The sequence below is a fragment of the Pseudopipra pipra genome, chromosome Z (assembly GCF_036250125.1).
Source record: "Pseudopipra pipra isolate bDixPip1 chromosome Z, bDixPip1.hap1, whole genome shotgun sequence".
In the NCBI taxonomy this organism is placed as follows: domain Eukaryota; kingdom Metazoa; phylum Chordata; class Aves; order Passeriformes; family Pipridae; genus Pseudopipra; species Pseudopipra pipra.
In genome coordinates this window covers 45,699,243-45,713,283 of record NC_087581.1, presented here as the reverse complement: position 1 = coordinate 45,713,283, position 14,041 = coordinate 45,699,243, and the positions used below count along the sequence as shown (strand labels likewise).

The window sequence follows — 14,041 nt, the reverse complement described above, 5'->3', positions numbered from 1 at the left end:
AGAGATAATTTAGTAAATATGTTCTTTCAGATACCTTTTGATATATAATCCCACGGAACAAGAGCGATTTTCAGTGGTTTCAGTCCATGTGAATTCACCCAAAGTTAAATTATTGTCTCCACTGGGAAAACCTGTTACTGTCCAGATTAGTGCTGTGTGGGATGGAGCAACTACAGTATCACATGAAGCATATCAGGTACACTACTTCAAGTAAAAAACATTAAAGTATTTTTGACAGATATTGTAGCTTCATAGTTGAAGAAAATGAAAACCATACTTTATGTATTGGCAATTCTATCTTCTGTAAACCATTCAGTTGTTTTAAGCAAAAAAAAAAAAATTAGAAAACATACAAGGATTTAGCATTAATGTTTCTTAAAATGATAAGTTAGTAAACTTTTGTGATATGATGTATTACATTTAAAGGATGAGTTTCAGCTGCATGATCAGAAAATACTTAATGTGTGTCCTTTCCCTTAACTCTCTAAAGCTGATTCTCTCTTCAAGTGATGGTCTATACACACAGTCACACAATCTGTATGTTCTCAAGCACTCCAGGTGGAAGGTCTTGTAAGGGCAATGACTTAAGCATTTAGATTCAGATTTTTTTTCTCTCTTCCAGATACTTGAGCTAGACATATGTCTTTGAGTCCACCCTTTGGATTTTTTTTGAAGCAAAGATTCTGAGAATTTTTGAATCATATGTCATTATAGAAGATTGTCCACATCAGAAATTTATTTCATTAAATTCCTAGTGATACAGTAGTGGTGTATTATTGTAATAGTACTTTATTACTTTCAGGCTTACATTCTGGTTCCTTTTGACATAGGAACTTCTTTCAGGATAATATTCCTGCAAAGATAATTCCATAAGTGTCTCTCAGTTGTGTCCCAAAGGAATAATTATTGGAGGTAAACCCAATTAAGTAGCTTGACCCCACACAGCCACTTGCTCACTGGTCCAGTGGGATGAGGGAGAGAATTGGATGGGTAATGGTGAGAAAACTTGTGGGCTGAGGTGAAGATGGTTCAATTGGTAAAGCAAAAGCTGTGCACACAAGAAAGTAAAGCAGGGAATTCATTCACTGTGTCCTGTGGGCAGCCATCCCCAGAAAACCAGGGCTCCATCACGCATAGTGGTGATTTGGGAAGGGCCATCATTCTGAACATCCCTCTTTTCCTCTTTCTTCCCACAGTTTTTATTGCTGAGTGTGGTACCACATGGCCTGGGGTATCCCTTTGGTCAGATAGGGTCAGTTGTCCTGTCTGTGTCCCCTCCAAGCTCCTTGTGCACCCCCAGCCTGAGCAGCATGAGAAGCAGAAAGGACTGATGCTGCATGAGCACTGCTCAGCAGTAGCTAAAACATCCCTGTATTATCAGTGTGGTTAATACTAAAACCGGGCACTAGATATCCTACTATGAAGAAATTTAAGTCTATCCCAGTCAAAACCAGCACAGTAATTAACAGTCATTGTTTGAGGAAGAGGAAATAAAATTACTTATCTGGACCTCAAATTCTAAGCAAATTGCTTTGGAGATGTACCTGGCATATTACTCTTCTCTGCAGATTGTAGCTCTTAAATAACCAGAGACTGAAAATGAGGCACTTGCCTCGTATTTAGTTATTTAAATTTTTTGTATTTTTAAATGTAAATTTTAAACTTGTAAGTAAGATCTATGTGTACTTGATCTAGTACGCATGTATCTCCAATAAACAGCAAAGATGCTCAGAACCACACATTACAGCTAACATTTTTTCTTAACAAGATTCAAAATTATTATTGCATTAATATAATGGTGATCTTGATGCTGGGCAAATTAGTGATGCAGATATTTTTGTTTGTTAATTCTTCTTAGCATTCAGCTATTAATTTTGGAATGTCATTTGTAATTTCATAGTCATTTGTGTACTGTGGGAAAAATTCAGCCATCCTAAAATTATTCAGGAAAAAAAAGAGTTTGCCTGAGCATAAATTTAGTGTAAACAGTTGTTATTTTGCTATTTTTAGTAATGGCTTCTTATTTGCTCCCAACAGATCTCTTTTGTGGCACATCTACCACCTCTTGGGATTGGAGTTTACCAGCTTTCAGCGGATGAGAGTTCAGAAGCAGTCTTAGCTGACTATAATATATACATAAGGAATAGTAGGCAGGAGAAGGCAGACAGAATTTTCAAGATAAAAGAGATGGAGAATTCTGCAGATAATATAATCTTAGAAAATGCATACATGAAACTGTGGTTTTCGGGAATGTCTGGATTACTGGAGGTGTGTTGCATTTTGTTTCAAAACCCTATGTTTTACTCTTTTTGAGAATTTCCGTGCTTATTTGTGGGAAATTAAGTGTCAACTATTTCAAACACGAATCTCTGTCCTTTTAGAAAATAAATACCAAAGAAGATGGTAAAAACCATCAAATGAAGGTGGAGTTTGCTTGGTATGGAACTACAAGTAACCGAGATAAAAGTGGAGCTTATCTCTTCTTACCAGATGGAGATGCCAAGGTAAACCTTCTGTTTGCAAAGAGATTATAATCTTGAAGTAACTTGAAGCATTCTGCAAATACAGATTTGTAAGAGCTGTTTTTCTCAAAACTGAAATAAAAATTGTGTGGATAGACATAATGACATTAGTTATTGAAATGATTGGCAAGAGTCCATACTTTATAACCCTGGATCAGAGTAAAAATACAGTAGAAATCTGGAAGTGCAAAAATATGGAGAATATTTCTGATTCACCAAAAAAGTTGTTACCCTTGCAAGTAATCCAGTGAGATGTGACCATTATTCATACCATAAAAGAAGTCATCAACCATAAAAGAAGTCACTTTTCATGGTGAAATTCATGCTGAGTAATCTCTGCTTCTTTATTTTTCTGATTTTTAATATTTTTTATTATGAATGAGGAGCTTCTGGTTCAGAGCACAGTACTTTTCAAGCTGATATTAGCATATTTAGTTTAGTACAGTAATTAAGAAACTGAGTCCCAATTGGTGAATGTAAAGACAGTAGGAAGCAACTGTTCTGATTTAGTTGCCTGGGGTTATCTGTATTTTTAGCTGTATAATTACTGAAGAGTAACAGCTAGTCCTCTTACTTTTGAAACTGGAAATTCAGAAATGGCAGTGTTTTTACACTAACTTAATTACCATACAGAATCTACTATACCCCTTTTGGAACTGGAAAGGTGATATTTCAGAAAGCAAATGATAAAATAATGAATATTTATGAAGCTAGCTAGTTTGCGGCATATTTCTTCTGCTAAGTTTCTTCTGTGAAAACCTAAGTTGCATGCATAAGGCAAACTGGGAGTTCTATGTTTACTGCTTCAGGAAATAGGCAAGAGTAATCATTCTAGGGTTTTTTAGCAGGGAAAGGTGTTAGGCTTCCTTTTTTTTTTTTTCTGTTATATCTGTAAAGCAGTCTGCAAAGGACAGAACAGTTTCCTTTTCTTTTAGCAGTCTCTCCTAGAAGCACACATTTTGAGATCTGTGAGTTGAGAGTTTTAAACTATTTCATAATTGTTTCTTCGGTTTCATAATTGTTTACTTCAGATATGTTAAACAGGGTTTACTTATTCTTAATTTTATATGTCAGTGTTTTTGATCTGTGAATACCTGAAAAATATTAGTTATGGTTTTTAATTTTTACCTTTCACCTGCTGCATGGTCACACTAACTACTTTCATTATATATGATAATTCATCTTTTTTCTTGTAAAAGCAATAATCACTAAATCTAGCAGTTATATAGTTTTAACTACACTATTAAGCTATTTGCTTTATAAAAATAGTCTGAAAAAATCTAGGTAGCAAAATGCTGTGGTTTAAACAGAAAAGGTCTGTCACATGTCTGCAAGCAGAGTTAGAAAAGAAAAATTAAATTAAAGTGCATTTTTAGTTAACATTAAAAAGGGTAGTGTTCAGCTTTTGTAACATTTTATGCAATAAAAATGAAATCATGATGCTCCTGAAAATTCTGCTTCATTAATATTATGCCTCACCATAAGGCTCATTTGGCTTGCATTTTAATAACACTAATTAAGTTGTCCCACTGGGAATAACAACATAATTCTATAGTAGTTTCTAAAACAGTTTAAACTAACACTTTCTGTCTGAAAAGAAACACCATCTGTTCAGGGTTCTCAGTGTGATATAGATTGACTAACATTTTCTCAATCCTTCTTTGAATTGGCAATAGGGTAGATTACAGGCAGCTTTCTTGATTTTTGGCTAGGTCTTTTGTTTTTCTTTTTTTCCTGTCCCACTCACGCTATGTATTACTGCAAAATTTGCAAAGAATTATTGTTATTTGTGTTGGATTATTTTCCTTTCATATGAGTACAGTTATATCCTGTCTTTGCCTTCGTTAATTGGTTAATTTGTCATCTGATAAGTCTTTTGGTTTACTTTACTTTTAGTTCTGCAATGATCAGGAATTTTTTTTCTTCATTTAGTTTAATCATCTGTCTAACCATAGTACTTACAGTGACATTTTGCTGTTGGGTTCTTCTGCCGGTTTAATTTTGGAAACTCGGAGCTGTAATTTGCTAGGTTTGCAGTTTAGAACAATAGACAGATACAATGCATTTCTGGTCATCAGTAGGCTGTTATAAGTGGTGGTCTGTGTAGTGTAATGTCCATGGATCTAAACCTTTCAGGAGTTTCATTTGATTTATCATCCTCGTGGCTGACCTAAAACCAGCCTGATGTGCTGCAACGAGTGCATTCTTGCTAAGAAGCGGTTAGGCCTCTAGTATAAGCACTATCCTGGACATCAGCAGAGATCTGGGTTAGTGACAGTGATTTGCAAAGTATTAAATAGAAGCTACACAGAGCACTGGTATCTTTTTGTCGCTGCTCTTGAAAGAATTGCTGGACTTCAGGGTATATGACACCATGGAAAACATTGCCATTGGGGTTGTGGCACAGGGTCTTGTAATGGGATATTCTGACCCTGCTGTCTCCAAAGAATGAAACTGTGAAACCAGTTCAGTAGCACTCTCAGACCAAGACACCAGTGCAAAGTCCAGAACACTGATACAGAGCAGGGACTCCATGCTGCAGCTCTAGAGGTAGGACAGTCCTCCTACTGTGCCTTTGTATTTTCTGCAAAATAGAGCAAAAGGAAAGCACCAGGGAAAAAGGCAGTATCTTAGTTTTTTTAACTGGCAGTGCTGCTTTACTCATTAACAGTGTTATCAAGGTTTGGAAGAAATGGATTTGCTTGGACCTCACAACAAATACAAACAAAAGCATCCCATCTATGAAGGAAAAATATGTTTTTATTTCTTGTGATTTTGCATATCTTTAGATCTGGGAGGGAAAAGAAAACAGTATTCAATAAACTTTGAAACTGTTAGATGTCTAGATTTTCTTCTATGTATTCAAGACAATATGTGATGACTTTTTATGAGCCCTTTTAATATCCGTAGGGAATAGAGAAAAGCAGATTTTTTTCCAAAGAGTCAGAGGCTAAATGCTTGTGGGATCAATGTGAGTAGTTGATTTTTTTGTTTCACAAATAATTTTTTCAGTATCAAAGTGATGGTTTTTTTGTAGACACAGGAAATTTTGATTCTCCCTCAGGCAGCTAGGTGTATGATTCTGCGTATGTACTAGCTCCCATAGGTACTTATGTACTAACAGATTATATAAGAAAAGAGATCTTTTTTTTTCCCTGCAGGATTTCTAGTGCTAGAGTTAAAATACATGTGATTAGCACAATCTAATCTCAGATCCTGCCAAATGAAAGGTAATCTGCCATTGAGAAACAACTATTTTGGAAGGCTTTGTCTTGAGTTCTTTTTTAAAATCTCAGACCTATCAAGAGCAATTCACCTGTGTTGGAAAACTTTCCCCTGGGCATAGTTTGACATCCACATCAACAGAAATTTCCTGGCCACACTAAGAGGGTTAGTAGTGCTTTACTTGACTACAAGGGGAAAGGCTTACTGCCCATGCTTCATACTTTCAGGCTGCAATATGCCATGCTATCTTCTGTACAAGCCAGTAAATCTTAAGGTGAAGGTATCTCTCCAGTTATCTCCACCCTCTAGAACCTGCTTTGATTATTTTAAGACATCCAAGGAGACCATGGGGTATTATTTTACTCTAAGTATTCTGTGTTAAAATTTCTAGCTTCCTACTCCCCAGTCCTCCTGCCCACTTTCTTTCAAAGGGAGGTTGTTGTATTTTTCTTGAATATGAGTACAGAAAAATGGTTTCTGGACCCTTTGACCCATATTTCTGTTATCCTGTTTCTGAAAAATACTGCTTTCCAGACACAACAAAACCTACTTCAGCAGGTTGCTGAATCTTGTACAATGGATTTCATTCCAGTGGAGCTGAGTGGAACAGATTTTGTAACAATTATTTATTTTAACTCTGTAGAATGTGAAGTCTTGAGACCAACCACTGGATATGAGACCAAAATATTTTTATTCCTAATTTAAGGTGTGACTAATTACGATTCCTTCGTGCTGGAAGGTCTGTTAGTCCAAGATCGTTTTCAAAGCAGACTTAAAACTGAATTCAGACTGGGGCTTTGTCAAGTCGGTTTTGCAAATAAGTGTTGTTGTTTGTTCTTTCCACATGGCCTCTCAGTCACATTTTCATGTCAAAAGTACCTTTGTGGTTCAGGTCCAGGACGAGGATCATTTCATAGGCCTGTGCATCTCTCCAAGGATCTTTACAATGATATGAGAATAATTGCACATTCAATGCATAAAGATGTTTTCCTGCTTAAAAGCCTGATTCATTGAAGTGTTTTTGGTGAGGCAAACCTGGGCAATTATCTCTTTATAGTATGTCTCCTGTGGACTATCAACAAATCACTTTCCAGGATTAGTGCTTTTCTAACCACTAAATATGAATTAGAGTTTCCTGTTCTGTCAGTACCATATTTTTCCTTCATTTTTCCTGTTCGCCCAACAATCAGGAAACATCAGTCATCCTTCAGAACTTGAGTATACATCATATTGCCACTCTTTGTATCAGTAAGAACTTGTCTGTAAATCATCTTACTCCTTTGTGCTTTTTCCTAGAACTGTGCCTGAATTAGGGGCTTGCAAAGTGGTTTTGATACATTTCTCTCAATGCATGTGCTAGTGAAATTATGAATTATTATTTTTAAAAAATCATTAGTTTCAGGCAGTATCTGCAAAATTACAATTCCTTTTCTATGAACTCATCTTTCTGTATAGTTCAGAATGGTGTGAGTGGTTACCTTATCTTAAAAAGAGAAACTGATTTGGCTTCCTGTGCAGTCTTGAGACTCTTTTGTGTGAACTTAGTGTTTGTGGCAATAGCCCAGAATCCAGGAGCTGTTAAATCCATCTAATTTCAGCTTTCTTTGTATTTTAATAGCTGTTGTCAATTTCACCATCATGTTTTGTACTAAAAAGCTCAATGGAAAAGAGTTCCTTTAAGTGATGTTTTCATTTTGTTTTGTGGAGTGGGGTTTTTTTGTTTATTTTCATTTGGTTTTTGGTTTGTTTGGTTTGGTTTTTTCAATGTTTGGTTTTGGAAATTACTTCAGGTAGTTTTTTCTTCTAAGTGCACAGCCTTTTATATTCCTTTGTTACTTGTCTAGCACCTCTCCATTTTGCTGGTTGGCTCCAGTGAGAGTCCTAGTGAGAAATGTTCGTGCAAACAACAGAAATAATACCATAAGATGTTTGAGTAAGTAACATTCGCCTAAGTAAATTGCTGAGAGTATTTGCTTGTCCTGAAGACCTCAGCTTTCTCAGTTCGTTGTCTGGGAATTCCTTTAGTTGATGTTTCAGTCCATCATTGCTAACTTGAGTATCTTCGTGTTGCAGGTAGAATTTTGAAGGGTTTGATTATTCCAACTTCTGGTCAGTAATCCCGTTCCTCTGTGGGATTTTTAACTTCCAGGAGCATGTAGTCACAGATTAAATGAGTTTGTCTTCTCTACCTATGTGTGATAGAAAAGGAGATAGCACCTCTTCTGCCAAAAGGGGAAAATTCAGTCTACAGTTACAGATCTTGACAGTTTTTCATGGAAATAAGAGAACCCAAAAGCCAGCTCAAATTCTAACCTAAGATCTGGTCTTCAAATTCCCTTTATCTCAACATATTAGTTCATCTGGCTTATGTGCCCTCTGAATACCATACTCCTCCTGTGTTTCTCAGCTAGCAAATTGATTTTTCATAATAGATAACATTTGTCTGTCTTGTTGACAAGATGAGACCCCATGGAAGTATTTAATAATTTTTTCATGTAGACTATCAAGAACTCCAAAACACTCTTTTGGAGTTTGTATTGATGAACTGGGTAAGGTGATCAGTAGAAAAAAAGTGTCTCTCCCTAAACCATACCATCTTATCAAAGTGTAAGCAACTATAATTCCTCTTTCAAACTCCTGAACAAAGTATTCCTGTAGTTCATAGTTACAGAGTTGTTTCTTGGAGCACTAGCAAAGCTTTTATTAAACAGTATTCTGTCTGAAGATCTAAGAGTATGTATGTGAATAGAAAAGGCAAGCTTTTAGTCTCTGAAAGTCTCTTTCATTTCTTCTTTTATACAATACATCCTGAAATTTTCTCTGTAAATATACATACAGTTATATGCTCAGAGAATATTGGACGATATTTACCTGTACTTGTTCTTCTCTAACATGTGTCTGTATATATGTAAGCTTGATTTCCACCCTTCCTCAAGATACATTTGATCTTTGGTTTTATTGCTTGAAGAAAGACTGTGATCTGTCCTTATGACATTGGTACATAGAGAAGGAAGACAGTCACGCTCTGAGAGCTTTCTGCTTAGATCTCTCTGCATAACATGCTTTCCAAGTATTTGGGATGGGGTTTTTTTGAGTGAAGTCTTTATTTATAGCTTTTTCCTTATAATAGTAGTTGCATGTGTTGTATTTTCAGTTTTGGCATTGTACATACTCAATATTTAACCCTTTTTTTACCTTTGCAGCCACCCATCTATTTCCCACTGGCGTATACAGTTTAGTTGGAATCAACTGTTTTTAAAAAATGTTATCATTTGCCTAGTCAAGACCCAGAATATCCTGATTACCTGGAAAAACAATTTTCTTCATCTCTTTGATTTGACTATATACAAAATTTGTCCTATTCTTTGGGAGGCATTAGTAATAAGCCACAGTCCTCACTGACATTTCTTAATGATTCCCAGCCCTACCCTGCATTCCAAGGAGCTCCACTGGCACCTGTAGCTGCTTCTGACAAAGAAAAAGCTTTCTCTTTCAAAAGGATATGCAAATTGATCCATAAGACAAGGTAGAGGCAGCTTTCCTTCTGCAGGGTGTTCCGCTGATAGAGTAAACTGTTAGCCATTATGGAAGTATAGTAATTGATTACTGGTTAGCAATTAAGATTTTGATAGCCAAAAAGCTCAACCCAGATGTATGCAATATTAATACCTTAGTGTGTTTGTCTGTAGACCTTTTATCCATTAATCCTCATAAAATACTTGTGAAATATGTAATGAGACAGCCTAATTTCAGCTAAAGAAAAAGTGAGACTCTAATGAGAAATTGCTGAATTTGAAATTGGGAGTAATCTTTTGATTTTAAACTTTTAGACTAGACTTAGACATAGAACAGTAAAAAATTTAAAAATGTGTAAAAAATAAAATACTATTTAATATTTATTAAATACTTTGATTTATTGACACTATATTTATGCAAAACTTCCAAAATACTTACTCTGACTTTCTCTTTTCTTTTTGTAGCCTTACATTTTTACAGATCCACCTACCATAAGAGTTGCTCATGGAAGGATTTTCTCAGAAGTAGTTTGTTTTTTTCACCATGTGACACATACCATGCGCCTATATAAAGTCCAGGGTAAGAGTTGTGAAATTCTGTCTCTCTTGGCAGTTATTTTTCATCACTACAGTCTCGGATGCCTTTTTAATGTTTAAGTGCACTTCTGAACTAGTGTAAAATTCATCAAACTGAACTCTTTATGGGTTGAGTGCATCATGATTCCTCTCTGAGTATCATGGTAGTCATTAAGTCATGGTATACTTAAAACTCAACAGATTTGTTGGAGGTACCTCTCCAAACTTTACTGAGTCATCTGAATGCTGTAAGTAACTGTAAATTTTGACGAGGGAAAAAAAAATAGAAATATCTTGGAGATGATGTGGTTTCTTTCATAGTTTCAAGCTTCCTGACTGAGGTACAACAATATCTTTAAAGTTGCAAAGACTATAAGGGTGAATATTAGTGGCATTAGTAGAGAAGTCTAGTTTATTTCACAACTGTAGGCTTTAGTTATCTGTGAGCTTCCTCTGTTATGTCCTTCATCTGCCTGGAAGAGCTGTGTCTGCTGAGAGGCACCAGCACCAAATATCAACTTATTTGCTCTTAGGACATAACATTGTATCAGTTTTGCTTGCTTTTTCTTCAGTAATGCTTTTGGTTTTCTGTTTCTCTGCTGTTCAGGTGCTGATTTCCAAGAACATTCTAGGTAAAGAGTAATTTTGGAAAGTCTATACTGTTCCAAACTTGATTAAATTGGCCAGTTAAAAATATAAAAGAGGGAGGAAATCATAGTGCAATTGAATACATTTATTTTCCTTTAGAATGTTAACATGCTTAAGTGTATCTTTCTGTAATTAAGAAACATGCATTTTCCATTGTTCATCTGTTTTTATTTACTGGAATAAAGAAGCACTAGTTGATGTTTTCAACATTGGAAGGAACTTACAAATGTTTTGTATTAGCATTACTTTTACCATAGGTGTCAAAACTGTCTTTGTGGTTTTTAAAATCTTATTTTTAGTATTTAATTATTTTTCCTAAACACCTTCAAAACCAAATAATGATGCTATAAGGACTTTGAAAGCCTTTCTTGCTCTTTTCCTTTTTTCTCTTAGATTTCAAAAATGGTATTGACATCATCTGTTGATGATGATCTGTTTATCTTTCTTTGTGAGTGTACTCTCTAGTTTTTTCTTTTTTTTTCTTTCCTGACAAATTCTAATTCATTGCAATGTTTCAGTACTTACACAATTAGATATTCAGTCATCACGGTGAAGTCCTGTACCATGCGTACAACTTTTAAAAGGAAAAATGATGCAAAATGTATTTTATGTATTTTCTGTTCACTTTTTGGCATGTTTTCATTTTGATTTCTTCATACAAAGTTTTCTTTTTCAAAATTTAAAATTTGATAGCTTTGCATCATTGTTTTGCTGGAGTCTGTTTCCTGGGCTTTGTAAGGAAAGTTATTTATATAGCATTATTTCAATTAAAATGAGATATTTTGAAGCCTTACTAAGTAGGTACAATAACAAAGTATGTGGAAAGAAATCAATAGCTGTATATGCATAAACATACATTTTATTTTTAAATAAAGACCTGGTGTCCTGTTGTAACCTACCCTGTTTGCCATGGGGGAGCAAGCCTGATTGTGTGGCTAATCCAACTGTTGGACAATACTTCTGAGTCCTACAGCTTCTTCAGCAATTTTGGTAAAACACTGCTTTTACCACTTTTGGCTTTAGAAATCTGTTATTTTGAGCAGAAAATACTCTGCATTGACAACTCCGTTCAGTAATTGACAATTGAGTGATTTTTAATTTCTGCTACCATTGGCATCTAGTTTTGATATCAACATGATTTTGTTGTTTCTTTTAATCAGAAGTTTATGTTTTATTATCTTCATAATTGTAGTTTTGTATTAATTCAAATTATGTAGTAGTAAAAGACTGAAAGTAATTTTGAATCTGGTAATTTAAAAATTCTAAGCTAAACTACTTTATCCTTGGCAAAGTCCTCATACTTTTATAGTCCTGCTTTAAATAGTTGGAAAATCTATGACTGAGAACATAAAAGTGGAGCCTATAAATCTACTTCTTCCAGACTAGGTTTGGGAAAATAGAAGTAATTACCTGAACTGAATGTTTTTCATTTAGCACTATATTATAATAGCCATTGGTAAATGTTAACAATTTAACAGTTGCTGATACTGCTGCAGGTGGCATTCAGATTTTAAAGCAGATGAGATAAAAAATACGTATCTCTGTTCTGCTTGGTGGAATTCTTTTCACAATTGTTAGTCCCATTAGATTACGGAAAGGATGGAAGTGATCGCGCTGAATGATGGTACAGTTCCGCTCCAAACTGTGTCTTGAACTGTTTGAAAAGATCAGGCTATTATTAAAGGTATTTAATTTTCAGTACTAGGCACTGTAGAAAAACATAATCCCACTGAACAATTTTTTGGCATTTTCAGATACCTAATCCTTCTTTTAATGAATAGGAATCTTTCCCCTGTCAACAAAGTTTTGTGTCCTGGTTGTGGTCATATCAGCATAGTTTCTTAATTCGCTGTCCTAAAGAAAGATTCTCCCTCTCATGGTTAAAACAGTTGCTCACAGTTTCATGCTCAGGCAAACAGTTCTATCAAGAAGTAGGTAACTTCATTCTTGTCTGTGAATGACCAGGTCTTGCTCCAGGATATTAGCTGCTTTTAAAGACAGCACTGAACTGACCTCCAATATCTGGTTAGGTATAACAGAAAAACAAAAACTAGCAGTGCAAAACTAGGTCATTGTCTTCTGGGAACACAGTCATTCTTTTGTACGTGGCAATCACTTTTAAAAATTGAGAGATTTTAAATGCATCTTTTTTCATGTAGGTTTGGAAGGACAGTCTCTTGAAGTTTCCAATATTGTGGACATTAGAGGAGAATATAATCGTGAACTTGCAATGAGAATTTCATCTGACATTAACAGTCGAAATAGATTCTATACTGATCTTAATGGATATCAGGTAATTGTCATCTATTAATTATAAAAGCCTAGGGGGTCAGATTTTGACTGTTTAAATCCTTCTGAATGTAAAGATCTTGAATTAGATTAATCAAACTCTCATGTTAAACTGCACTAATCATTTAAGAGGAGAAGTGCTTTTTAATATGTATCTGTATAAAATTTGATGTAGACCAGATGAAGAAGTAACTGCTTTTAAGGAGTTTGATGAATATTCCTTTATATCCTTTTTAACTTAAGAATTATAGAAAGGCAAGTTATGACAAGCCACCATGTAGTTGTTTGTATATCTCCATGCCTTCTTTTCCTCTACTTGTTCTGTTTAATTAGAGCCCTTTGGATAGCACAATAACAGATGTGTATAAGGACCAGCAACTCAGACTTAGAGAACAGCTCCTTGCAGCTGAATTGTAAATAAGCAAAGTATTTTCAGATGTGTTATGTTTTATTGGTAATGCATCTGATGAAATAATAGTGTGGCTATTGTCTTAACTTCAACCCTGCAGCACACACAAAAGAAAGGAAAAAAAAATATTGTTTTGCCTTACCTTCCTTCCTTGCTAAGAATAGTTTTCCAAATACATTGAAAACCTTGTCTGCTGAGTAAGAGACTACTGTTTTTCCAGTTATGGTGTAGTACTGCATTTTGCTGGAGACAGTGAATATTTAAATGTAATTCTAATACTACTACTCAGTTGTCATGTACCATTTAAGAATTTGACTAGCACTTTAATAAGTTCATATTATAAATCAACAATTCTTTCTCTGCTTGAATCTATTCACTGCTTACTCTCTAGAGGAGAAAAAGTTTTCTCTCATTCTATAACTGTGATAATCCTTTTCGTAGATTCCCTTGATGGATCTTTCACATTTTTTAAAGTATTCTTTGATCTAAAAGTACACCAAAGTTATCATTTCCAAAGTGGTAATTTTAGCCACAAATCTCCAAAAAGCTACATAATACAGTGGAATGAGTGCTTTCATGGTGATTGTTCTTCCAAGGCACATGGAATAAATGTTTAAAAATGTCTTTGACGTTTATATGCACAAAAAGAATGTACTTTATTGAAGTTTGTGTCCATATTGCAGATCCAGCCTAGACTGATGATGAGCAAGTTGCCTCTTCAAGCAAATATCTATCCTATGACTACAATGGCTTATATTCAAGATGTTGGTGTTCGTTTGACACTCCATTCAGCTCAGTCTCTAGGTGTTGCAAGCTTGAAAAATGGTAAATATAAAATGATAGATATGATAAAGGCT

General features: G+C 34.9%; 1 protein-coding gene across 1 annotated transcript in view; it reads left to right on the top strand.

Moving 5' to 3' along the window:
• MAN2A1 (mannosidase alpha class 2A member 1) overlaps positions 1-14,041 on the top strand; it is a 111,016-nt gene that overhangs the window by 72,093 nt on the left and 24,882 nt on the right. The window contains exons 13-18 of the mRNA XM_064642549.1: positions 31-196; positions 2,038-2,268; positions 2,382-2,504; positions 9,728-9,842; positions 12,646-12,779; positions 13,868-14,009. Of these exons, the coding sequence (XP_064498619.1) occupies positions 31-196; positions 2,038-2,268; positions 2,382-2,504; positions 9,728-9,842; positions 12,646-12,779; positions 13,868-14,009 (911 nt within the window). The remainder of the gene's footprint in view (positions 1-30; positions 197-2,037; positions 2,269-2,381; positions 2,505-9,727; positions 9,843-12,645; positions 12,780-13,867; positions 14,010-14,041) is intronic.